The following is a 25,776-nucleotide window of genomic DNA, read 5'->3' as shown; positions in this document are numbered from 1 at the left end:
GCAAAAAGACGTCAGAATTATTGATCTCCGAAAATCCATGAACTATATAGTACATAAAAATCGATAAACTAGGATTAGCTACTTTAGGATTCGTTTGACCTTTAAAATGGGTTGTTTTGGCCGTTAGAGTCAATTGGTTGCATTGTAATGTCTTACTGGATATACACAAAAAAATTGGCAAGAAAGTCGTCATAATTTTAAATACCAAAAAAAGATGATGAACTATCAAAATGACCCATTTTGAAGATCAAAATTTTGAATAGTTTGATAAAGATTATAGTCCACATAAGCTGGTAATTATAATAAAACTTAAATAAATAACAAATTAATAATAATGCAAAAAATAAATCAATTCAATACTAGCTTGAAAAAAAAATACGTATTGGGCCCACAAGATAGTGTCACATAAGCCGAAAAAAATACAAAATTATTTACAAAATAAGTTCAGATGAGTAATAAAATCTTAGTATAGCATAAATATGTCTCTAAAATTTCGGACATAGTTTGTAAGATACTTGTACATTTTTCCTTGAATATTTGTTCATTAATTTTACATGCTTCAAATTTAATTTCCTTTAATATTTAATCATGTAATTAATACTTATTAAACTTATATTTTAACATGATTTAATAATTTTTAGTTATGACATTTCCACAACTTATTAATTAGCAACGTTTATTTTACACAACTACATTATTTTATTTTTTGTTGAATATTTAGTGTTATTAAAATTGTATTTTGATATGACTAAAGAAATATTTGAAATACAAGTAAATTATATGTTCGTATGATTACTTTACCAGAAAAACGTGGGGTCGAAAACCCATGTTCTATTGGTTCTATTTGATTTATAAATTTAAAAATCCAACACAAATAATTTGATTTTTGATATTCGAAATAATCAAACCAACCCATGTACACCCTATCAAAAACCTACTTCATAATCATACCAACCCGAAAACCACAAAAATAACCATATCTCCCAAAAAGCAAAAACAAAAGCAATCAAGAACGAGGAGCCGCCATTTGCTGCTTCTTTACTCTTTCATCCTGCTTCACCATACTGAATACAAAAGAATGTTTAAGCACATCAATATTGCAACCAATTCGAAGCAAAGATAGACAATTAAGATATTGAGATAAATAGCAGGCAGATGCAAATAGTTTTGGCTGAGCTCCCTCTAATAAATTCTGGCCATATAACAGTTTCATAAATTCTATCCAACTTTGTGTATGAAAACAGCCATTACCCTGACTTTACCTTTTCCTTTGTAAATAGGACACAAATAGTCCAGATGAAAGCTTTTATTCTGGATAACGACGAAAAAAGATCTTAACGACCTTACAGACTTAGAAGATAAATTGCAAAATTGAGCAGAGACAAACTTATTAGTATGTTTAGCAAGTGCATGATCCATCCTTCTATCAATTTAAGTAGCAATAACGAATCAAGGCTTTCAGATTTGATATATAACTTATTATTCGTATTTTCAGATTACCTGATGTCATGAGGGGTAATAAATATCCACTGTGATCCTTGTGCCAATGCAAAATCCACGACAGCGTCTAGGCTGATTTTTCTGCTAACAGCATCCTGTACATTCATGGGAAGTTACAGATTGCAACCAATTGACTGTTTCGCTACGATGTTTAGTGCAAACTAAACTTGTCCCTATGTAATCTACAGAATGAGGATTTATAGATGCCTGACAGATTAGTATATTTCAATTCTTATTCATGATTAAGACCAGAAAAGTAAACCGATCTCCCATTGCGACAGTTACACACCATGCTTGCATCAAAAGATCCATCCATCCAGATACATGGGGTGGCACTAATCTATGAGGAATCTAAAGACAACACCTCAAGTGTCACAATTCTTTGCAGCTTCTGCATTACTCCATTTGAGCTACCTTTAAATTTACAGAATAATACAAATAATAATCTCATCTTGACATCTGATCCCTGATGATGGCAGTTATAATGGACAAATTGTGAAAAGCAAAACATACAGCTAGGTGGTTTCATTCATTTATCTAACAGAGAAGAGGCTTCTTATCACCTTTTATTAATGAAGGAATAGCCAGTAATTTCATGGTAAAGAGGACAATAAAAGAAAAACCAGAACACCAAATCCTAGAGATGACTTAGCTTTCAACAGATATGTGGTTATGAATGTTTTTTTTTTTTTTGAGAAGATTATATGGTTATGAATGTTTTTGCTACTATGCCATCTGATCATTACAAACAAGTAGTTGAGATATATTCTCTACTTAAGAGAAATCCTTCAGCTTTCAGAGCAGCTTTTTGAGCAAGTGCAAAGCATTCTTTAAGAAAGTTTTAAAACAAAGCCAAGTTGTAAAACTCACCATAAATACATCAAATTCATCCATTGCTCTAAATGGAGCTTCAGTCATCTCATGAAGAGCAAGTGCAAAGCACAAAGTTGAAAAAGAGCGTTCTCCCCCTGATTTTCCATGAGAACAAAGTTATACATCAGATAAAATTACCAGATGCTCAAAGAAGGCATCCATACATACTCCCAGGAGTAATAATTCATTGTCAAAGATAGTCACAAAGAGGTACAAATAAGGCATGCAATTAACAAGCAAATTAGATATAATTTGTCATGGCCCCTGAAAATGCAAACATCATAATACATATACAAGCCTCGGGAAATGGGTATTGGAAAAGCTTCAGGTGGAAAATAAAGGGGAAAGGAGAGAATTGACCAGGCCCCTCCCCATTAGGGTTTTAACATGCGGGGGCACTGCCCCCATCAGAAAGTGACTGAACCCTTGGCCAAAAGTTAAGTTTCCGTTGAGAATTCGGACCATCTCATTTATAAGGCTTACGAAAGGACATGAGTCATGACCAAAGAATCTATTGGAACCACTCATTATATCCTCTATGTGTGCACATTTATTCATATCGTATCTGCAATGCTGTCTAGATAGAAAAATATTGTTTCCCTTCCGGTACTTGAAGGCTGCAGCATCGAACTAGTCTCACATCCCAATTCTAATGACCTAAAGTTGATCTTTCTCAAGATGTTAAAGATACTTTCTTTCCCACACCATTACCACATGTGATCACAGTGCCAACCCAACTAGCTATGTATTACGGCTTAGTTGATTGATTGTGGTGTGAGTATCTATATAAATTTGAGAAAAAAGGGATTTAGCATTCAAATTTTCCGTGCTAGGGCATCATCCATTGTTTCTTGCATTCACTTTCCAAGTATTTGTAAAGAAAGAGAAAAAAACCTGAAAGTCCTCGTGTGTCACGAACACTGCTGCTTGATGCATCTTGGGGCATTTTTACCTGAGGAATATTTCAGAGAAACAAAAAAATATATAGGCGGAAACAAAATTTAAAGAATCAGACCACATAAATAATAATGGACTACTAGCTTAGACAAACAGAACCATATCATGTTAGTTCAAATCACCTCTATTGAAAGAGTCTTCTCTTCATAACTAACTTTGATGTGCCCACTGATTCCTTTTTTACCCAAATGTCCATTAAATCTAATGCAAAATTGGCAATCAAGAAAAATTGAGATATGAAGGAACTAACAACGAACCTACATAATATGGATATGTAAATGATAGAGATCATACTGCCATGTTAACTGTCGCTTCAAAAGAGTAGCATTTCTCTGGAATTTGCTCCATCGTAGCTCGAGGGCTTTATGGCATGCCTGACAATATGTTTAGGAAGATTTATTTTAGTTAACGTTAACAAAACAAAGGGCCAGACCCCAAGATGGATTGCATTAGCACTAAGCAAGTGGGTAAAAAAGTTTCAAATGGAAGTGAAGAAACATAATTAAAAATCCAAAAGGTATTAGGAACAAATAACGGACTTATTATAGCACAATTCCCCATATGTCATAAATATTGGCTGAATTGCAACAGTTAAACTAACAATTATAACACATAGCTTAAGGAGGCATTGCCTCACTAACTTAGCTGTGAGCCAGAAACTTGAGTAAAGTTGGAGGTCAAGATTCATGATTTTAAGTAGCATTTCTAGTCATTCCAATTAACTCAGAACGGGTACAGAATCTGAGAAATTAGATGTAAAATTTTCACTAGTCAATCTTGAACAATCACATAGTAGGTAATCAAATACTTAGTATTTGGAGAAAGCAGCTAGTAATCTATATATAACACGAACAATTGTCTGTCTTACTGTTTACAGATAACTCTAGCATAAAAGAAAAAAACATTTTAACAAAGAAAAGTATTTGCCCTTCGGGGTGGCCCAGTGGTTTGAGCTTGGGACTTCCATGTTGGAGGTCTCAAGTTCGAAACCCCTTGCCAGCGAAAGCAAGGGATTTGCCTTCTAGGTCGAGCTCGTCTCACCAAGCTTGCCTAGTGCGGGTTACCTCTCCTATGTGGTTTGCAAGCTATTGCATAGGAGTGGGGTTTTTACTCTGTGCGCACCCAAAGGGTAGCAGCTGCGGGTTTCCCTTGTCATAAAAAAAAAATATTTACCAAAATTCAATAAGAATTAAATGTTGCCATATTCGATAACATTCAACTGTATGAAAATCAAAACAACCTATAGCGTCCTTTGGTTCCCAGTACAAATTTGGTATTGTTTGTCATTTGTTCCAGTATAACTTGTTGTAGAAAAATTTAAGCATCATTTTCTCTTTTTTCAAAAACCGTGGTGTCCGGATCAACTTGCGTGCCCCTCAACTAACTCCACATGATACTTGCCACTCCAATAGTTAGGTATCACTATCATCTTATACTTGATACAAGCACATACCAAATACAGGAATTAGATACATGGGTATTAGTGTTTAAAGCAATCACTGTATTATAAAACTCCTCTATAACTAGTATATGAACCAAATTATACCATAATGTTTTCTTACGTTACTGGTACATTATAAGGCCTAAACCGATGTGGAAAACTCTAACACTATCCAGTTCTATAATAAGTTCCTTCTTATATCATCTCTAATCAATCATCTCTTCATTTACTGTAGAATAACCAACATTTTGTGGAATGTCTTTATCAATCAGAAGGACATGAAAGGGTTATGCCTAGGAAAGTTACGCAGACCCTGAAGTTATGGAGCAGTTATGCAAGCATTTCCGGGCATTATGAAAGATGGAAAATCATTCCAGCTTGCATCTGGTGGTCCGTGTGGAAAGAAAGAAATCTCAGATGCTTCCAGAACAAGAGCAATTCCATCCAGAAGATTAAGATGAACTGCTTAGTTTTGTTTCTTTTTTGGTGTAAACAGGAGTACATGGTAGATCTAGAATCAATTAAAGATGTTTTAGGTTCCTTGTAAATTTTGCTATAGGATTAAAGATCTTCCTGGTACTCTCCACAATTGTTATTAGGAATCTGTAACTTATTTTGGCAGGTTCTGGTTTTTGTTTTGGAATAGAATACAAGTTGTTACTGTCTCAAAAAAAAAAATATCATCTCTGATTATGATAGAAAGTACTGGCGATTTTAAAGCAAATTGCCTTCTGAAGAAGATCACACAACTTTGGTAAGATTTATTGCTTCCAACATCTCTCTGTACCATCTCCAGGAAAAGATATGTGGAACCAATAATGCAAGACCAATACAAAAAATGCAAAGATGTTTCCAGGAAAGCTTTCCATACTAGCATAAAGCACCAAGCATCAGTGAGGAAGTAAGTCATTCATATCAATAGCAAGAATATATTTTTCTTCACAGAACAAAATTTAACATCTAAGCACACTTAACATGATGACAACGCAAAAACAGATCAGTTTTCACATATAATGCAACTACAGAGGACTTGCTGATCGTCTGTAATCACAAGAAACTCCTTCATTACCATTTTCTATGAGCCAGGAAAAAACAATTTTTACGATTTTCAGATGGAGGAGGGTGAACTATAACCATAAAGTAGGTAACTTACACCTAATTTCTCACGAAATGCTTTGTAGGTTTGCTGCTTTCTTAAAATTTTGCGTTCTTTTTTGTTGTACAACATGCGGAGGTCCTCAATGGACTCTGGATGTCTGCATGGAAGTTTATAAATGAGTTTGAATAGATAAACAATCAAACTTACATCAAATCCTTACCTCCGACTCTCTTGCTGAAGTCTTTGACTTAGCCTAGCTAAATGGGCACTTAATTGCTCCGGAGTGCTTCCATCACAGCCACCTAAAGCCTCAATTTCACTTTCAGGACAGATGATTGAAGCTTTTTTGCAGCTCTCCTGCAGCCAGGGGTACAGTTAAAGCAAGATACTGTAAGATGCTACCTCTGACATAAATGAAAACTAGAGCAGTGAGAGAGAGAAGCATATATCCACTTATAAGGTAGACCATGAAGAGGGGGGGTGGACAAGGCAGTGAGCAGTTAATCAAACTACTAATGTAAGAGCCAATTACATTTGTGGTCATAGTTTTCATAGTGTTAGTATATCGGCTCACCAGTAACTGAATTATATCTCTAATATCACTCTCTAAATACAGTAACTGGCCAAAGGTATACTTCCTGTTAATTGCACAGCTATCTTAACAAAAATATTTCCATTTAAAACATTTCATGAAACTTCAATACAAGTCAAATAATTTCAGAAAAAATACCAAGTGCTTGTAGTTCTATGTGCAATACCACTGTACTCTCAAAAGAACTCTTAAAAACAAAAGGAGAAACTAAACATGATGTTTCTTTCAATTGCATGAATAGCTTCCACTGACTTTTTTTTTAGGCTGGTTACATTAGTCTATAGATATTCACAGGTATACTACAACCAAAAAGTGTAGTTCCCCTTCAAAAAAATATTACATCTTACAGAATCTTTGGGCTTTAATCAGATTGAAGCCTATAAACAATCTAGTACATCAAAAATGTCTTCTATTCTAAGCTAAAATATCTCGTTTACACAAAAAATAGAAAAGAGCTAAGCAGTTCATTCTAATCTTCGGAAGGCTTCCACTGACTTTTATTGAAGTGTATAATTTGTTAGAAACCAATAAATGCTTTTCCTAATAGTAACTAGATTTTATTTTAGTAGAAAAGTCAAAAGTATAGGCCCAACAACAAAAAATTGAGTGATAGAACATTCAAAATATCACAAAAGCACAAACGAAAAATGCATTTACAATAGGAAAACGGACTAGGAAAGCCAATAGTCTCAATCAGTAAACAACAAAATATTATAATTAATTAAAGACCCTTTGAGTTTAAGCACTTCATCAAGCTTTTCTGGCTAATATTTAACTAGTTGAACATTATCATTAATAATTATGGAAGTCCAACAATGGAGAGCAGACCTACTGGAAGGAAGTCATTAAAGCAAAATATGAAGAGGAAGATAACTGGATGACCAAACTACATCATATGGGGTTAGTGTATGGAGATCCATCAGATCTCCGTGGTCCGAGTTTAAGGCTAACACACAGATCAAAGTCAGGAATGGAGAGAAAACAAAATTCTGGAAAGATGCTTGGCATGAGGCAGGTAGGCTAGAGGCCTTGTATCCTGATATATACTCTCTAGTATCTCACCAACAGAAGACTATAGTAGATCACTGGACTCCTCAAGCGTGGAAATTCATCTTTAGAAGACAATTAAATGATTGGGAGATTCAAAGGGTAGCAGATTTTTTCAACACCATTGGGCAATTTAATGGACTGGAAGGAGGTCAGGACATTTTGTGGTGGAAAGGCAATCGAAAGGGCAGCTTTATGGTGGGTTGTGCGTACAACTGGTTGAACCACACCAATCAGCCTCAAAGTCACTGGCCATGGAGAGGAATCTGGAAGTCAAAAACTCCACTCAAAGTGGCATATTTTGTTTTGTTGTTAGCCAAGGAGGCTGTATTGACTCAAGACAACTTAAAGAAACGGGGGATACCATTATGTTCTAGCTGTTTCTTTTGTGGGGATTTGCTGAGACAGTTAACCATCTCTTTCTACACTGCAAGATCACAAGTCAACTATGGAGGTTATTCCTGAGTCTTAAGGGTATGTCATGGACCATGCCTGCCAAGATCACAGAAGCAATTCAGAGTTGGGAGGAAGCAGGAAAGCAATCCAAGAATAGAGACAGATGGAGAATTGTCCCAGCTAGCATATGGTGGGTAATATGGAAGGAAAGGAACTCTAGAGCTTTCGATAGTGTTGAGAATAGTATGCAAAAAGTCAAACTAAATTGTCTTATGCTATCATGTTTTTAGTGTAATCAATTATACTCAAATGATACTATCTCCTTAATTGATGTACTAGACTCTATTTAGTAAAAGATAGTAGAATTTGAAGTACATGTTATAAATACTGATCAGTGTACTGACTCTTGAGGAATAGACGAAGTTACCATTTTCAAAAAAAAAAAAAATATTTTGGTTTAGTACAATAACAATATCTTAATCAATCCCTGTTAGTGCTCATACAATTATATGAATGCGCAATTATTTATACCCTACGGTTGTGCTCAAGTTCCTGATACTCTGCTTCCGCTCCAGTGAGTTGGGAAAGAACTTTCATACTCATTACACCTTCATAGTGATTCTTCTTCTGAAATAAGAGTTTAAATTGCACCAAAATACCATAAATTTCGACAAACATCACCACAGGTAAGAAAAAAACATGAACTGTCAACTAAAAGTAGAGCTGAACCAATTCTGCATCTTTTAAATCTTTATCAATCATCATTAGCTCACGTTCTGCTTCCTCCAATGCACCAATTTCCACTTTTGCTGATTCTATATTTTCAGAAAGGAGCGGAATTTATGAGAAGGACATATATAGTAGGAAATATACTGGGAGGTACTCGAACCTGACAAAGAAGCAAAATATGCATACCGCACAAATTTTCGAAGGATATTTTGACCTCATTAGCTTTGTTGTCCGCTTCTTTCAACCTCAGTTGAAGCTTTTCCAATAAATTTTCTCCTTCATGCATCTCATCACGGACTTTCTGTACATTGTTTTCAAGAAAATAAAACTATAGTAGAATGCCTTATAAAAGCTCAAGAAAACATTGAATTGAAACTGAAGCACCGGAAATGGAAGTGAAATATGGGTGGACGAAAAGAGGAACAAACCGATAGCTCAACATGAAGTTCATCTACTGTTGATACAGCGGTGGAGCTAGATTCTGCAACATATGACTTTTTAAAATCTCGCAAGCTAAACTCCTTGGACCTCAAAACTCGCTCTGCATCGTGGCGCCTCCTCTACAGGAACAGAGAAACTAATGGTTATATCAGTAGTTGTTCATTTCATTCAATACTTAGAAAACCCCACTGATATATATCGGCAGAATTACTCTTTATAAGAACTCGATAAAGGAATGTTTGTAATAGCAATTTACCCGGGAGCCGTAAGGATCAAAAATCTAAAAGGATATGAATAGCAGTCACTTAGACAACAAGAACACTCCTTTGTCTTGACCATACAAATGATGCTCCAGAAAGAATAATACACCCTATTAGATAAAGGTAGCACCAACTTCTCTGCAGTACCAAGTACATCACATTATTCGTTTCTTTTCTTTTTAGAAGGTTTAGCATTGCTTCACTTTCAATGAGGCAGCAAACCTCTGCGAGAAGAAAAGTAACAGCAAGTCGAGGTTTCTTCTTGTACCTAAAAAGCGGTTGCATGATTCTTCAGGAAAGAACCATCCATGAAAAAGCATATTAAAATCTTAGCAATGGATGATCTGTCTCCTCCAGTTCTCACAGTTTCAAATTTGTTACCAAATATGGGTACAACAACAACATACCCAGTGAAATCCTACTAAGTGTGGTTAGGGAGGATAAAGTGTACGCAGACCTAACTGCTACCTCGTGGAGGTAGAGAGGTTATTTCCAAAAGAACCTCGGCTCAAGTGCATCAAACCCAAGTAAAAGAAGAAGAAAAACAATGAAGAAAGCATAGCAGTTAATATATACCTTTTCTTTGTTTCTAGGTAGTAAAATCACATTTTTCCCATATATGTGGACAGTCACTCAGATGTTTTCAAACAACCAGATAGAGGCATTGTCCAGACAATCTAAAGATATAAATAAATCATACACAAACAACTAATGAAATCAAAGAGAGAAATTAATCCTAGTAGGCCACACGTTACTTTAGTATATCATTTTCTGAATGTTAGCTGTTCTTTCAGCAAAATGATCAGTCACATGAAACCATTCTGGTGATCGGGCAATCCACAAGCACTCTTTCTGCAGAATAATCTTTGAAGGATCCTATTTAAGAATTTGCAAGGCCAGTTTATAATTTTATGTTCAGAGGTTTGGGCTTAGTGGCCATGCACTAATTTTTTCTTGCTCCAAATTTTCAACTGTCTGGTCAGATCAAACAGTCCATGAGGCTTGTTGCTCTTTCACGAATTTAAAGGACGGAACAGCAGAAGTATGATGCAATTGATAGATAGACTAATCGTTATCTAGAATGGTTCGAGGATTGTGTATATCGAGTATTCATACACAATAAAGTAATGACAGACACATGATGACCAGAATGCAAGGATAACACTGAGATGATATCCCTTCACAAAAGTGTGATGAAGAAAGAAAGAATCACAGAAGAAAGCAAAACCACTTCTACTTCTGATAAAGTAAAACCTAAGTGAAAATCTACAACCTTAGAAAGGGAGTAACAACTATTACTCTGGTGGAGACTGCACTCAGTTAACTAAAAATAACCAATACCTTAGCGCTTTGCAGATTATCATGGAGTCCTTGAAGCTCCTCATTGATACTCCTCTTCATACCCTTGCTTTGTCGAGCTTTGTTCTGTGCCTCAAATGCTTCGCTTTCTAGAGTTTTAATTTTATCATCATATGAACCAGAAAGACGCCCACCTCTCATATTCTTCATGGGTGGAAGAGTAGTTTGGACAGAACCCCGAGAAAACCTAGGAAGTTTGGGTATGTTAATCATGTCAGTGCAAAATGAACTGTTCTATCTAACCCAAGACTAAAATAAGAAATGCAAAAAGAGTAAACTGGATTAGTTAAGGCTCATAAAACAAATTATAAGTTTTAAGTCATCCTGAATTAACATGATGGTTATAGTGGAGGATTTTCTCTTGTAATAAACAAACTATTGTCAGACTTGTTTCCGCTGGCAGAGCATCAGGCTAGTCATCCTAAAACAACAGAAAATAAGCCGATGGAAGGCAATTTGTATTTAACCTTACCCTTATCAAAAAAAAATTGTAGATTTAATATATCCGGGATATTATCAAAAGCCAATTGGCAAATATTTTGTCCACCAAGTACTAGGTGAATCTACACGTGAACCATGTACAATATACAATACCTTGACCTGACTCATACGTGAAATTACTCATGGGGTTACAGAAAACAACCTAGAATGGAGATAAAAAGTTAAGCAGCATATGAGAGACTACATAATCTTACATTTTGTAACCATCAGAAGTGTAAACCTCTTTTAAATTTGAAATCCTTTGATCAAAAGCAACTGTTTTTCCAGCATCATAGTCTTTAACTAGAACTTGCCTCTCAGCACTACCCTAATAAGACACAGGGAATATCAAGGCATCATCAGAAACATGGTAAGCGGATGCAACAATGATTAAAGATCAACACAAGAGACTGCAAAACTGTCTGAAGTTCATGGCAACAAATAAGAACACCAATCGGAACTAACAACTTAGACAAACCACAAGTGAGGAGAACAAAAAAATACAAAATTGCAGTGACTAAAAGAGATAAGCCTAGCTACCATATTCATAATCGATATGACAATAAGGAGTGTTCACTGCAAATTTGTCATCATATGCCTACGCCTAAAAATCAATTAAATTTGAATTCAAAACTGATTATGACCAGTAAAAAGCTATAGAACTACAGAATAGCTTAGCTTTCGAAATTATCAGGAATAAAGTACCCACAGAAATAGAAACTTTACCACATCAATCAAGACATTTAGTACGGTAGGATTGTCTGAACGTAGAACAGAAATTGCTGTTGGATGATGAGTCTGGGGAAGCATGTGATCGGGAATATGCAACCTACACCAATAAATATAAGCAAAAGCCTGATAAATAAATAATCCACTTATCAGAAATAAACTAGATAAGTATCTATCTCCACAGAAGTGAGTGGTATATTTCATCAATCAACAATGTTTAAAGAATTTAAATCATCCGTGTCAATATACACAAACGTCAAACACATAAAGAAGGATCAGTACCTTGGTCTAGAGAACTCATAAATGATAATCTGTAAGTGATTGTAGTTCGCTTCCCTTGCACATGCTCTTAATAAAAGGGAATCTTTATGATCATTTACAATAAAAGCATTAAGCACCTTGCCAACGGCACATTCAATAGCAGTACCCCACTTGTCACCATCAACCAAGCTCTGCGATAACATGTCAATAAATGTTTAGCATGAGTCTCAAAAGTTAAACAAGCAGGAAAGCTAAATGTATTAATTGCAAATGCAATTACGATATCTAATAAATGCAAAAAAGTGATCGATTTTGGAGTCTAATATGATCATCCACAAAGCTAGTTGTCCTTAACTAGTGCCAGAAAATGGAGTGGCTAAAATTAAAAATACACATGTCTTGGAAGTTGCTATATCAAGTATGCTCACTGTGAATCCCCCAAATAGTAGGGGATGCAATTCTAGAAGACACTTAGATGTGTGTTCAATCCACCATGAAGAAAGTTTTTTGTCAGTATGAATGTTACTTTTACAGAATCTGAACCTTATTATAGTGCAACCCAAATTAGAGGAAAACTCTCAAGGATCCCAAGTGGAAAAAGAAGCTTTGGTCAAGGAATGAAATCTCGGGCATAAAATAAGAGTTGGGAAATAGTTAATCATTCACTATACAAGAAACTGGTCGGGTACAAGTGGATGTTCACAGTGAAACATAAAGCCAATGGTTTGATTGAGAAGTTTAAGGCCAGATTGATAGCCAAGGGATTCGCCATACATATGAAGTAGACAACCAGCAAACATTTGCTCCTGTTGCAAAAACAACACAACCAGATTCGTGTACTCCTGAGCAGCCACCCTTGGCTGGGAATAGCTGTCGTTTGATCTCAAAATTGCATTCCGGCAAGAAAAACTTGAAAGAAGAAATGTATATGAAGATTTGTCCTGGATTTGTTGATAAGAAAACTCAAGAAAAGCTGTGTAGTTGAAAAGAATAACTTTTACAAGGGTTAAAACAGTCCCCTAGGGCTTAATTTAACAGATCCAGCAAATTCAGTTATAAACAAAGGAATGCAGATTACACTCTCTTTATAACACATCACAAGGGCAATCACTCTTTTTATAAGTGACATTGATGACAGTCATAACAAGAGACGGCTCGACTGAAGAAGCTCTTGGCTCAGGTGTTTGATATCATGGATCTAGGGAAGCTGCAATATTTCTTTAAAATTGAAGTAGCCAGATCACAAAAAGGAATCTTCATCTGTGAGAGGAAAAATATTTTGGAGCTCAGGAAAGAAACTGGTAGGTTGGGTTACAAACAAGCAAGATTGCCAATGGAGAGCAACCATAAGTTGCAAGCAGGGATCAAGATTCCATGATAAATAGTAGTTTCGGGCAGACACCCATCCATTATTAAAAAGAAATTCCACATGCTTAGTCCATGAAAAAAAATCAATTATGCACAAGAGCAGGAGTGTTGAGACATAATTAAGTAATTAACAGCGTGCTCTCTCTAACAACTTGACCTTTTTAGACGAAATGGTCACAAACTTCAACAATTAGCTTGTAAGCTCAGGAAAGAAAAGCAGGACAAGATATACTTCACTAATGTACAATGAGTTCTCTCTCACATCAAGCAGGAGAAGATATACTTCACTAATGTACAATGAGTTTTCTCTATCACATACCACATGAGCACCTATTGGACCGATCGGCGCCCTGTTGAACTTTCTATGTTGTCTTTCAATTACCTCCAAGAGGCCCATCACTCTACCTCCTCCAAAGGCCGTAACCTGAGGAAAAAAATCAGTGTCAAAAAGCAAAATTTGCAGATAAAGAAAGAAAAAATAATCACTTAGGAAATGCAAATAAGTCAGCCGGTTTTTGTGTGTAAAGCCTAATACAAATTCTTATGCTAACAGGAGACAAAACACAAACCAGATGAAATTACAATAAGATTTTATTGTTTTAATATTATCTTTACAGCTCACATTGTCATGAACTTTGACATTATTATAAAATTCACCTCCCCGAAAAAAATCCCCATATGGAATACTCAACTTCTAATGTAGATTAATACCCAAATAAACTGAAAAAATTCCACACACGGCTGACAAAAACAACCCAAAATCTGCAGGATAGTTCTGTCAAGCCTCAGTTTAATCAACTGAACAACACTACGACTCTTTGTAAACATTATTTAAACCCCAACATACTTGAGGGAATAATCAAGCAAGTCATTCCCCAAATTTCTTCTTTTTCTTTTGACAAAATCATAGCTTGTTGTCAATGTGTTATCAAAGGCTAAAAGCACAAAAAAGCTCTAAGGTCCGTGGAGGCTTTAAGCGCAAAGAGGGAATAAAGCGTGGGCTTTAATGAAAAAAGGCACAAAGGGAGAAAAGAATAAATATATATTTTAGTCCAAGTCTAATAATTATAAACATAAATGACAAATATATGACCAAAGAAATTGAAAAAAAATTATGATAAAGTGAAATATCAATTAATTAGGTTCACTTCTTCATAAGAGGCTCATTGGCAAGGAAACGTTTGCCTTAGAACCTTGATGACAACATGAAGCGCACATAACGCAAGGCGAAGCGCTTAACACGTTTTGAGCCTCGCTTCAGGGCTTAAGCGCGCTTAAAGCGCGCCTTTGATAACACTAGACTTGTTATAATACGTCACAGAAAGCAGAGGTAAATCCATACAGAAAAGGCATAAGAACATCCAGAGAAAGATTGAGTTACTCGTTGCATTCACTCGACAAAAATAAAAATAAAAACACAGTATGATTGCAGAAAATGGCATTATAAGTAACTGAGCTCTTGATGGCCAAAATACAATCTAACGGGTGATCATCGAAACAATTGTTGAAAGTGGTAAATAAGATGGTACATCTACGTCAATAGAAAATCATATAGTAATGCCAAGATTAAAACATTATCTAGCAATAAATTTGGCAGACAAACAAAGTATCAATTGTTATGGTTGGGGAAGCTAAGAATTTTGCAATATGAATTTCCTTTCTTCAAGCAAGCTAAGAATAAAAAAGCTCTAAGCAAAACAATAGTCGAGATACTAGAGCAAGATACCTTGTTACTTTGATGAAGTTGCAACTCACGAATGCGAGAGCGAATGTCACGATCCCTCTTGTCATTCTCTTCAATCTTAGAGAACCAAATAAAAAGTAGAAATTTAATTGGATCTAAAAAAATGAAATTAAACGGCAAAATGAAATATATTAGGAGACTACTCAAGAGTCCTTTTACTTCCCCTGTGGCTTTTGGGTTCTATAAAAAAAACAAGAGCTAAAATCAAACATTTCCTTGGAATAGAGTTTCTAGCAAAGTCCCCGACACAATACAACATTGCATTTTGTTCCAATTCTATCCTTTTTCAGCAAAAACTAAAGAAAAAACAATACTAGCAGTGCCATAGCAGCAGTATTAGCAGTAATAATCCTAACAATAATAACAAATGACAATTAATGATAAAATCAACAAGACCAAAAATACCTATTAAGTTTATGTATGAAACCTTTGTTGTGCCAATATGCCAAGTGCAAGCCACTTATATAAACAAAATGAAAAAGAGAAAAAATAAAATTGAAGATGGATGTCTCAAACAGTTGTTAAAGGAACCAAACTTCGAATGAAATAAGTACAGACCATTCTATGCATGAATTACACAGAATAAACACACTGAAGTTTTGGTTGGCATAAGAACTGATGTTTAGGTTGCATAATTAGACTTTCAGGAAGGGGGAGGGGAGTTTGAGTGTTTGAGATGTTGCACCATTAGCCATCATGTGGGTTAGATGGAAAAGGAAATAGGAAAGCGTATGAAGAGTATTCTTTCTAGTTTCCTTTTGGTGTAACCATGAGGTCCCCATATGTATAGAAGATGGGGTTCTTTTTGTGTAAAATCGCATTTTGTTTGTATGTTCTCTACCTTCTGGTATACAGCTTGGATACTGGGTTGTCCACGTCATTCATATATTTATTTACTTTACCATGAAAAAGAAGCCTTGTTTAGGTATAATTGAAATGGGATTCGGTGCTTAAAGAAGATATATACAAACTTAATGAAACAAAGTATACATATAGGCATTACCAACAAGTCGGATTTGAGGGGGGCTGCACAATTTGTTGTGATATACCTGTTGATGTTAATACAACTATTACCTTAACCAGAATAAGTATGATTAATTACACATTATTGTGTTGCGTCATAAGAGCCAGGAGGTATGCAGAAGGGCACTGAGTGGGGGGGCTTTAACCTCCCCCTATTAACGGCATCACCCAAAATTCACACGTCTATTAAGGTTATGTCACCATACAGAGGACGCATGAATTGATCGTTCAAGTACTCCAATTGTATTGCAAAATGACAAGAAGAGAGACGTATAGATGGGGCAGATATCCATCTATTGAATTGTGGATTTTGAAATGATGAGATCATTTTTTATTGGACAAAAAAGGTCTATTCAAAAAGGTTAAAGATAATCAAAGAGGAGAAAACACGTTTAGATATACCCATATACGGCAGACCATCTTTCTTATGTCCCCACAGGGAGGGCCACAGATTATATGCTCTCGTAGTGTGAACCAGCCATGCCCCACTCCCCACTGAAGGGATAGTTCAGTGATAGCATATAGTATTTCTTCTTCAATAAGGCTACTTCTGGCTTATATTACTTGGATCCTCCTAAACTGTTCTTTTTTTGTAAAATAAAAAACTTTTACCAATTGTGAAAATGCTGTACTAAAAATCAAAAGCAGCTCGACAACCCTAACTAATAGTATACACAACTCTCTACTAATTTGGTACACATGCCCAGTAAACTACATTAATTCTTCCCCTTGCTCGATGGATACAAATTGAAATGCTCAAATTTCTATGCTTTCTTCCTCCTCGCAGCCCCTGCGTAAAAGATCTCCTGAATAATGTGTTATGTGATAGCTTCTAGTTTTTATTTTGTTGAAGGACTCTTTGATTTCTCTCATGCCAGATGTAGTATATACATGCAGCCATAGCCATCCAATAAATTTCTACTATAGTACTTCGTCATCTAACAGACAGGTTAACAGACAGGTGCTGCCAGTTTAATTCTTCTTGCCAGTCCATAGGTGTTCTAGATAGCTCCTGACACTTAAAAGCTATTCCATAATTGAGCTTATACTTCACACTTAAAGAACAAGTGCGGAATGCTGTCTATCTCTGTTGAGCACAAAGGGGCTAACCTGATTAATAATTATAAACCTGTTACCAACATATCCCATATAAAAAGTATGTCATGTGCTACAAGTCTTAGGATGAAAATCCATTTAGGAGATCCGTAATTTTTGCACACTAATATCCTCTGTGGTGCCTTAGGAAACTCCCCTGTCATCATGATATACATTATTTCAATGGAGGAACCTTTTCATGTTCATTAGGCCACTTTCCTCGACTTTCAAAACTTTTTGCACCATAAAAGAAGCCTGCTTTGGTACAGTATTTCAGAGTTGTTTACTTTTGAAGAAGTAGGCATGCACCCATTTCACCCAAAGCTTATTTTTCTTACCACAGAGGTTCCATAACAGTTTGCTAACAGCAGCTCTGTTCCATATTTGATGTCCAAGATCAAATTTCCGACAGCTCTGGGCAAGCAGATTTTTTCCCAGGCTAAGAGAGCTCTTTTAGTTACTTCAACATGTCCACCAGTCATCTCCTACACATGGCTTCCACATTTTCACAACTTTAGTAGGCAAGACAAATATTTGAGACCAAACTGTTTGAATTTTTTTTTTTTTTGGACGACAAGGAAAACCCGCAGCCGCTACCCTTTTGGGTGCGCACAGGATAAAACCCCGCTCCTATGCAATAGCTCGCAAACCACATAGGAGAATAACCCGCACTAGGCAAGCCTGGTGCGAGACCAAACTATTTGAATAGAGAACAAGGCATAACTGAATCCTAGAATTAGTTGTCCAACTTGTTACCTTCCCCAACATTCACTGAATCAATGGTTGACATTGAACATAGATAGTTTTAGGATTTAAAGGCACCTTTAAATACCGAAAGGCTTCTCCTTTCGAAAAGTCCAGCATGTCTATGATCTGTTACTGACATCTATCCCCAAGCCACCAAGATAAATGAAAACTTTCTCTGTAGATGCTACAGAAAATTTCTGAGGAACACTCAACATCCCCCTAAAATGTTGCCTTACCATGTTAAATCCTCCAAAAAAAACTGGTACGGTGCCATTCAATGAAGATCCGAGCAACATAGTCGTGGTTGATGCCAAAGTATGTTGTTGTACGAAAGGAACCCTTCCTAGCGTCATGCTCACAATTGCACTTCCACATACACAATGTGTGCACTTTGAGTGCATAGTTCCGCATTAGCAAGAGTAGCCATTCAAGCTCTTAGGGGGCCAGCTCCAACTTCAGTAGCATAGAGCCCAGTTTGATTTGATACAGCACAGTTCATACATGCAGTTTCATCAGCGTATGCGAAGTGGTCAATATGATCAAACCTTCGGGCACATCACCATAGTAGACTTGGTCAATCCAGTCAGCAAACAGTTGCATCACAGCATATATTGCATAGCTCTTATAGAAGACTTGTCCCGAATTGTTAGGGACAGACCGAGGGTGCTTACTGGATGTATCTGACTAACCCCTTATATTTAAGTTTACAGAACCCAAGCATTCCCTGTGACAGACGTCTGAGTACCAGCATACTTTCAGCTGTCACGATTAGCCTTCCGTTCATCCGGGAGGCAGTAGCTTTGTCTTTACTTTATAATGTTATGCTTCTTTGGGCTGATTTCACTCTGCTTTATTTAGATACTCCATGGTGATAATGGATTGTGGGTGACTGTTGATTACTTTAGACACTGTTTTACATTATGATTTTTTATCGTATTATGCAATATATGAATGTTCTTTGGAGTTAAATGATTTCACATATTGGTCCAGTCCTGAAGGGTTTTCTCAGCGGGCAATGATTCAAAATGTGCCAGTCACGGCTCACTCAACTTTGGATCTTGACAAAAGAAAAGAACAGAATTGATCAAAATGGTTATATAAAGTCAGGACAGCTTTCCGTAAACTTTGGCATGCTTGTTGAACAGTGGAGAATCAGCTAATATCTTCATACCTCATGAACAATTTTGTTTATCTGATCCTTCGCCTGATTAATTTTATCTATTAGGTTATCTTCTTCATTCCTCAACCTGCCATATTACAGCTTCAAAACTTCAGCTGGATCAAGAGAATAATTTCTTAACAAACAAACATTACTCTTGAAGGAGTCAAATGGTAACACAATCAAATATTTCAAGAACACTATATTCAATGACCTTTGAAATACAACATCGGCACTGTCAATCTCAGCTTGGAACTCCTTCAGTTTCACCTCCATGTCAAGCTCTTCAGCCTACAGTAAATTGGAAGGTATAAGCATGTAAATCACTTTCACAAGATAAACATAAAACCCCACACTTAGCCAGTTGAAGGATTGAATGCAGCAACACAGACATTTTTCCTAGATGACTAGTTTAATTCTTAGTTTTCACCCAGTTGAACCTCAAAGCTACAGTAACCAAAGGTGGAGTCAAGATTGGAGTTTATGGGTTCTGAAATTGCCACCTAAGTCTGTTTTTAGATACTGGGTTCACAATTACATATTTATATATGTTTAATGGATTTCCTATAATCACGCAAAATCTACTAGATTCCTCCAAACCCAACTTAATATTGTAGCTCCAACCCTGACAGAAACAGCTTTTATATAGAGCTAGAGGTATAGTAACTTATCTAAAATCCTACATTATTCACCATGGCTGGAAACAAGCTGGAGTATCATTTCATAATAAAAAGGCTATGCTACTCATCAAAAACAAGAAGATCTATTGAGAGGCCAAAATCAATTTCAACATCATTGTACAAGTTTCAGCCCTTACACTTGAAATGCCTACAACTTATAGCTCCTGCATTAACCTCATCCATGGAACGCGACCTTGCTGGGTTATCACAAAGGAGATTTATATTATTATTATTATTACTAGCTACCCTCAATGTCAGCATATAACATCAGAAAGCCTCACCCATCCCCAACCTCTGAGAAGTGGAGTGAAAAGTTCCATAGTGTGCAGTTGACTTACTACTTTTAACTTAAATACCGGAATGCTACTGTCAAATTAGGAACCAAATCACATCAAGAAAGGCTTGAAAGGAATATCTGAAGTTAAGAAGGAGGAGCATACTTCCATTCTAGGGTTGCAATATCAGGGTGTACTGAGAACTAATTATATAGAGTACCAATTCACAGAGGTAAAGAAAACCTGTGTAGAGGACCTGTGTATTTCTAATATTCTGCTCATCCATATCACGAATTTGTTGTTCAAACATCTTGACCCGTTTTGCCATCTTTTGAATGTAATTAGATTTACGACCCCGCTCCTCTTCTAGCTCAAGTTTTTCCTTTGTAGCCTAACAAATGAAATTCACATAGATTAGAAAAGTTTCGGCCACAAAAATAAAAGCTAGACAAAGAGCATTTGAATGTATACAGCATTTAGTCATTGTCAGCAGGAAATACAACCAAAAGAGCAAACATAGCAAGTACTGTACGTTTATTTTTGAAGTATGAGATCACTACTGAAGATGATAAACATACATGCTGATGACTTGATTTCTTAACTCTAGATAAACATATGGAAGAAGTAAGGAGACAAAGAAAATAAGAAGAAGAAAATTCAATATAAAGAATGGGTCTAGAAAGGGTGACAGGAATAGCGATGATTCATATAAGACGAGAAAAGTAGCAGAACTGAGCATCAGCTACAACTCAAACTAGGACGACAATAAAACCATCTTTTTATCATCATACATATCAAATAACACCATCCGAATCAGAAATAAAATATATGAAATTGCACAAATACCAAAGAAAGACACTGCTTCAACTCGTCTGTCATCTTCCTCACTTCTGATGTCTTTTCCATCATATGAGCAATTTGAGCTTTTTTCTTGGTTAACTGATCATTCAATTCCTCCATCTTCCTCTGAAAACCAAAAGAGTTTGCTTAGTGTGCTATAGAGTTCTAAACATAAGACATCACATCAAAGCAATGTGAAGTGACAACTGAAATATGCAAAAACAACAACATACCCAGTGAAATCCCACAAGTGGGGTCTGGAAGGGAGAGTGCACTCAGACCTTACCACTACCTCGTGGAGTAAGGACTTAAGGTCTGGACTCTGGGGTGGGTAGAGTGCATGCAGACCTCTCTACCTCCACGAGGTAGTGGTGAAGTATCCGTACACACTATCCTCCCAAGACCCCAACCTAGTTGGATTTCACTTGGCATGTTGTTGTTGTTGTTGTGTGTCATTAGATGTTAAAACCAAAAGTTTCAAAAGTCTTCTTTTCTTAAAACTTGTGACCAGTCAAATTACGTCACATAAATTGGAGGAAGGGAGCACTTTTTAACATCCACTTCTTTTTTATAAAATAGGATAGCACCATCTAGCAGAGGGCCGCAAGCGCAGCCACTTCTAACAATGGCATGACAGCCATACTAAAATAAATATTACATCAAGGTAATGAAGAAGTCACCATTAGCATATATGGAAGAAAAGAGAACTTGTAAAAATGGTTCCAGCAAGGGCATTCTAACTCTTAAAATAACTTTCACCGGGGAACCAGAGCACTTACAAGATGCTGATCAATTCGAGATTGACAAGTGGGAATCCGTCCTTTCAGCTCCTCGATCCGTTTGCTTTTATCTTGTAACTGCTTATCTACACTGTAGACCCATGCCCATGCCAATTTCTTCTTCAACAGGTCTACCTGATTAGATATCTCCTCTATATGCTCCATGCTTCTAATCTTTCCTTGCAATTCATCAAGTTCTTTCTCTATAGGATTTATCGATTTCTCCAGTTCAGCAACTAGTTCATTTGCATTTTTCAATTGACTCTGGATACCAATCAGAAGATCTTCCACCTGCTGAAGTAGTGTTGCCTTGAAAAAGAACTGCAAAGGATGATGATAGTGGCAGACTAATCAATAAATAGGATCTCCCTCCACAAAGCAATTGTCATTGATAAACTAAAACCATGAAACAGAAAAAGACATAAAATTACAGAACAAAGCTGGCCAACCTCCAAATGAAATATGAATACAGGAGAAAAATGGGCTACCAAGTGGAAGATCAAATAACACAATTATCACCTAATAACGTTAGCAACTAAGCACCTCACCTTGAACTTGTCCTTTGAATTTCCTGAATGTAAGAACTCCCTGCTTTTGTCTTGACTCATTATTACACATGGATTTTCCACATCAATCTGCATAATCAAAAATGAACAACATCTAGAAAAGCTTGTTTCTGCAATGGCATAAAGAAGAAGACAATGATGCCCTCCACTTGCTCATTCGCGCTTTCAAGGTATAAAAGGTCTACCAGTCTCGGCAAAGTAAAGCTCAAACTTCATCAATAAAATTAAGAACAAATTCCCTATTTAGGCAGGCACTCACATTAAAATGTACTATAAGCTCTTGGAGTTCCTCTCTTTTGGAAGCCACCTTTTTACCTGTTAAATGTCAATTAGAAGAAGGAAAAAAGACAGGGAAAAACAAGAAGATCCAGGAGGAACTTTACAAGATCCCACCCCATAAGCCAAGAGATAACAAAACAAGCAAGGTAAACTTTTAGTTTAGTTGAGCTCTTGAACCCACAAGCATAAATTGGAAGCTTGACGAACTTTTCTTTTATTTTTGTTTTTAGGCATTTGATTGCTTACTGAATCATCAATTATGACATGAGCAGTCATTTAAATGTGAACTGGAAACTGAATATATGATGCATAGATGCTGCACAGCCTGATCTCCAACTTGGTGATTAAAATTCAGAAGAACAGGATTATTCTCCTAAAGTTGGGAACTTACAGGAGGAACAAACAGACAGAGGAAAAAGTACTACTCGATTGTAAATTAATCAGGCCACACAACCGATATAAACCCAAGTTACTCTCAAATTTAATTGAGCATTAGCTAACTCGAGATCCAAACAGAGATTTCCATATCAAGGTGCTTGAAGAAGACCCTAACAAGTAACAAACTGTCAAACCAAATTCAGGAAGAAATTTTAAAAAGGGAAGAAGATAAAGTTCAGATGGACTGTGGACATGAAGGTTCATAGCTATCACCTGTTTCACCCCAAAAAATTTGAAAGTCAATAATTAAATACTAATAACATCATTTCTGTGATATTAAAGAATTTCTTAACAGAACATCTCAGGAAACAAAAAATAAGCAAGCAGACAAGACAAGCATATTCATTAACAGATATCCTCAGAAAAAATCAAAATATAATCATATATCGCGTAAGTTTAGATTGCTGTCATTGAAATCACTGTAGGGAACCTTGGTAATTCTTTAGTACGATAGAACTAGAAGACTCTGAAATCCTGCGCTCTATCATTATGAGGTCACCATAAGTTTCACCCTTGAAAGCATCCTCTCCTCGGTTATTCATTTCCACGTGAACAAGGGCATGGCTGTGAATAGATAAAAATTAGCAGCACCTTATAAAGAAACTAGTAGAAATTCAAACACAGAATTCAACTTAGATTGTCTTGCTGAAAGGAAAAGTGATTAATGAGATAAATACCAGATTAAAGATCATTTTTTAATAAGTAATTAGTTATCTTAATGGCATCAAGAAGAATATGCATAAAAAACAAAATACATAGAGTGCAAAAAGAAGAGGTTGACAGCTCCATTAGAATGGACCTACGCAAAGGATACGGAGCTGACAAAGTCCAAAAACATTAAGGGGGATATTCCTGATGGATTTACCAACTTTCCAACAACTCCAACACTCCTAAGCTTCTTTCATATTTTGGGGGATGACCCCGGAGTCCAAAAAATTGATAGGAACATATTCCAGATATCTGTAGCAACTGTGAACATTGAACAGCATTTCTTTCTTCATAAGAAAATAAGAGATTCTTGGTTATATATTTATGATATTATTAATTTTATTTGTTTGTTTTCACTTTTTTATACATTACAGGGCAAGGTGAGGGTGGTTTCCGTGGCAGACAAGATGACGGAAGCAAGGCTGAGATGGTTTGGGCATGTAAATAAGAGCTGGATGGGTGCGCCGATAAGGAGGTGTGAGAGATTGACTATAACAGAAGTTAGGAGGTATAGAGGTAGACTGAAGAAAAACTGGGTGGGGGGAGGTGATTTGACTGGAGATGGCAAAGCTTCAACTTACCAAGGACATGACCCTAGATAGGAAGGTATGGAGGTCGAGGATTAGGGTAAACGGTTAATAGGTAGCCAAATGTTGTCACGCTTCTTATGGAAGAAGCAGGGGGTAAGCCTCCTCTCTGCTTTTTCTTATTAGTACTATTATATTTACTCGTTTATTTGAGAAGGTAACGATTTGTATTATAAACCATTAGTACTGTTATATTTACGAATCATGCAGTTTGTTTGTTCTTCTATGTTTATTATCATCAGTTGCTTCATTTGTTTTGTATCATGTATATACATAAAAAGACAATCTGCAATATTTGCTTCCTAACTGGATTGATCTTGGCTTGCATATTATAAAACTAAAGAGCAGTTCTTCATGCAGTTAACTTCAAAGGTAACTTAACAGAAAAGGACAGATTACTAACATATGGTTCAATTGATGAAACCATGGCATCATCTTTCAATTCATTGTGTTACCCTATTGATCTAATATGTGCAATGCACTCGGCTCACCATGAAATAAGTTTACAGTCAAAACAAATTCTAAATATCATCTTGCAATTCACACTCTCCACACCAGAAGGAAAAGAGATAAAATGGAGAGGGGAAAGCGAATTAGTATGATAACTCACAACTTTCTTCCAGCAAAAAAATGAGCTTTTAACACAATCCACAAAATAGAGGACAATAAATGCTTCTTGAAAATAGCATGAGATAAGGATAACCAAACAATAATAAACCTGCAGCCCGTCTTTATAAAATCCTTTAGTGAATTGGCCCTTTGTGTGCCTCTAGCACGGCTCCCAAAAGCCACACATAATGCTGTCAGTATAGCGCTTTTCCCACCTACACCAATCAAAAAAACCAATACACAAACAACAAATAGTTCATCTCAAGCCACATTGTGGAAAAGATAATAAAAGCAAACACCAACTTAGTCAATGATTCACACCTACATGCTACTAAGGGGTCGTTTGGTATGAGGGATAAAAATAAATAGTCCTGGAATAAAAAAATACTCCAGGGATAAAATTTCAGTTTCTTGTTTGGTTGGGGTGTTTGGGATAACTTATCCCACCATTTACACCATAGTGATGAGATAAGTTATCCCATACACATAGTGGGATAAGTTATCCGAGGATAACTAATCCCAGGACAATTAATTCTACGATAACTTGTTTCCAACCAAGCGCCCCCTAGAAGTTCAAAAAAATAACCAAAATAAAGTTACTTGATCTCAAGTCATACTAATAAAGGCGCATAAAAGGATTCCCTCGGCTGGGCATCTCAAAGTGCCACTCTAATCCAGCTTATTGAGAGTGAACCACCTATCCGCAACCCTCCCC

General features: G+C 36.2%; 1 protein-coding gene across 2 annotated transcripts in view; it reads right to left on the bottom strand.

The window, feature by feature from the left end:
* Positions 1–796: 796 nt before the first annotated feature.
* Positions 797–25,776, bottom strand: part of LOC107020727 (structural maintenance of chromosomes protein 6B) — a 26,743-nt gene continuing 1,763 nt past the window's right edge. The window contains exons 2-28 of one of the 2 annotated variants that reach the window (XM_015221194.2): positions 25,171–25,276; positions 23,588–23,721; positions 22,700–22,755; positions 22,423–22,509; positions 21,875–22,195; positions 21,102–21,221; positions 20,512–20,646; positions 19,515–19,591; positions 19,313–19,388; positions 15,259–15,333; positions 13,852–13,956; positions 12,186–12,355; positions 11,901–12,003; positions 11,390–11,502; positions 10,677–10,881; positions 9,063–9,194; positions 8,821–8,935; positions 8,635–8,720; positions 8,437–8,532; positions 6,091–6,227; positions 5,925–6,027; positions 3,625–3,704; positions 3,453–3,531; positions 3,268–3,325; positions 2,371–2,468; positions 1,501–1,595; positions 797–1,064 (exon numbers count right to left, since the gene is read on the bottom strand). In XM_015221194.2, the coding sequence (XP_015076680.1) occupies positions 1,007–1,064; positions 1,501–1,595; positions 2,371–2,468; positions 3,268–3,325; positions 3,453–3,531; positions 3,625–3,704; positions 5,925–6,027; positions 6,091–6,227; positions 8,437–8,532; positions 8,635–8,720; positions 8,821–8,935; positions 9,063–9,194; positions 10,677–10,881; positions 11,390–11,502; positions 11,901–12,003; positions 12,186–12,355; positions 13,852–13,956; positions 15,259–15,333; positions 19,313–19,388; positions 19,515–19,591; positions 20,512–20,646; positions 21,102–21,221; positions 21,875–22,195; positions 22,423–22,509; positions 22,700–22,755; positions 23,588–23,721; positions 25,171–25,276 (3,020 nt within the window). In that variant the 3' untranslated portion in view covers positions 797–1,006. Of the gene's footprint in view, positions 1,065–1,500; positions 1,596–2,370; positions 2,469–3,267; positions 3,326–3,452; positions 3,532–3,587; positions 3,705–5,924; positions 6,028–6,090; positions 6,228–8,436; positions 8,533–8,634; positions 8,721–8,820; positions 8,936–9,062; positions 9,195–10,676; positions 10,882–11,389; positions 11,503–11,900; positions 12,004–12,185; positions 12,356–13,851; positions 13,957–15,258; positions 15,334–19,312; positions 19,389–19,514; positions 19,592–20,511; positions 20,647–21,101; positions 21,222–21,874; positions 22,196–22,422; positions 22,510–22,699; positions 22,756–23,587; positions 23,722–25,170; positions 25,277–25,776 lie in introns of those variants that run through there. The other variant, XR_001456959.2, reaches the window with a different exon arrangement.

Source organism: Solanum pennellii, chromosome 5 (genome assembly GCF_001406875.1).
Source record: "Solanum pennellii chromosome 5, SPENNV200".
NCBI lineage: Eukaryota > Viridiplantae > Streptophyta > Magnoliopsida > Solanales > Solanaceae > Solanum > Solanum pennellii.
The sequence above is the reverse complement of the archived record's forward strand: the minus strand, read 5'-3'. Positions and strand labels throughout refer to the sequence as shown.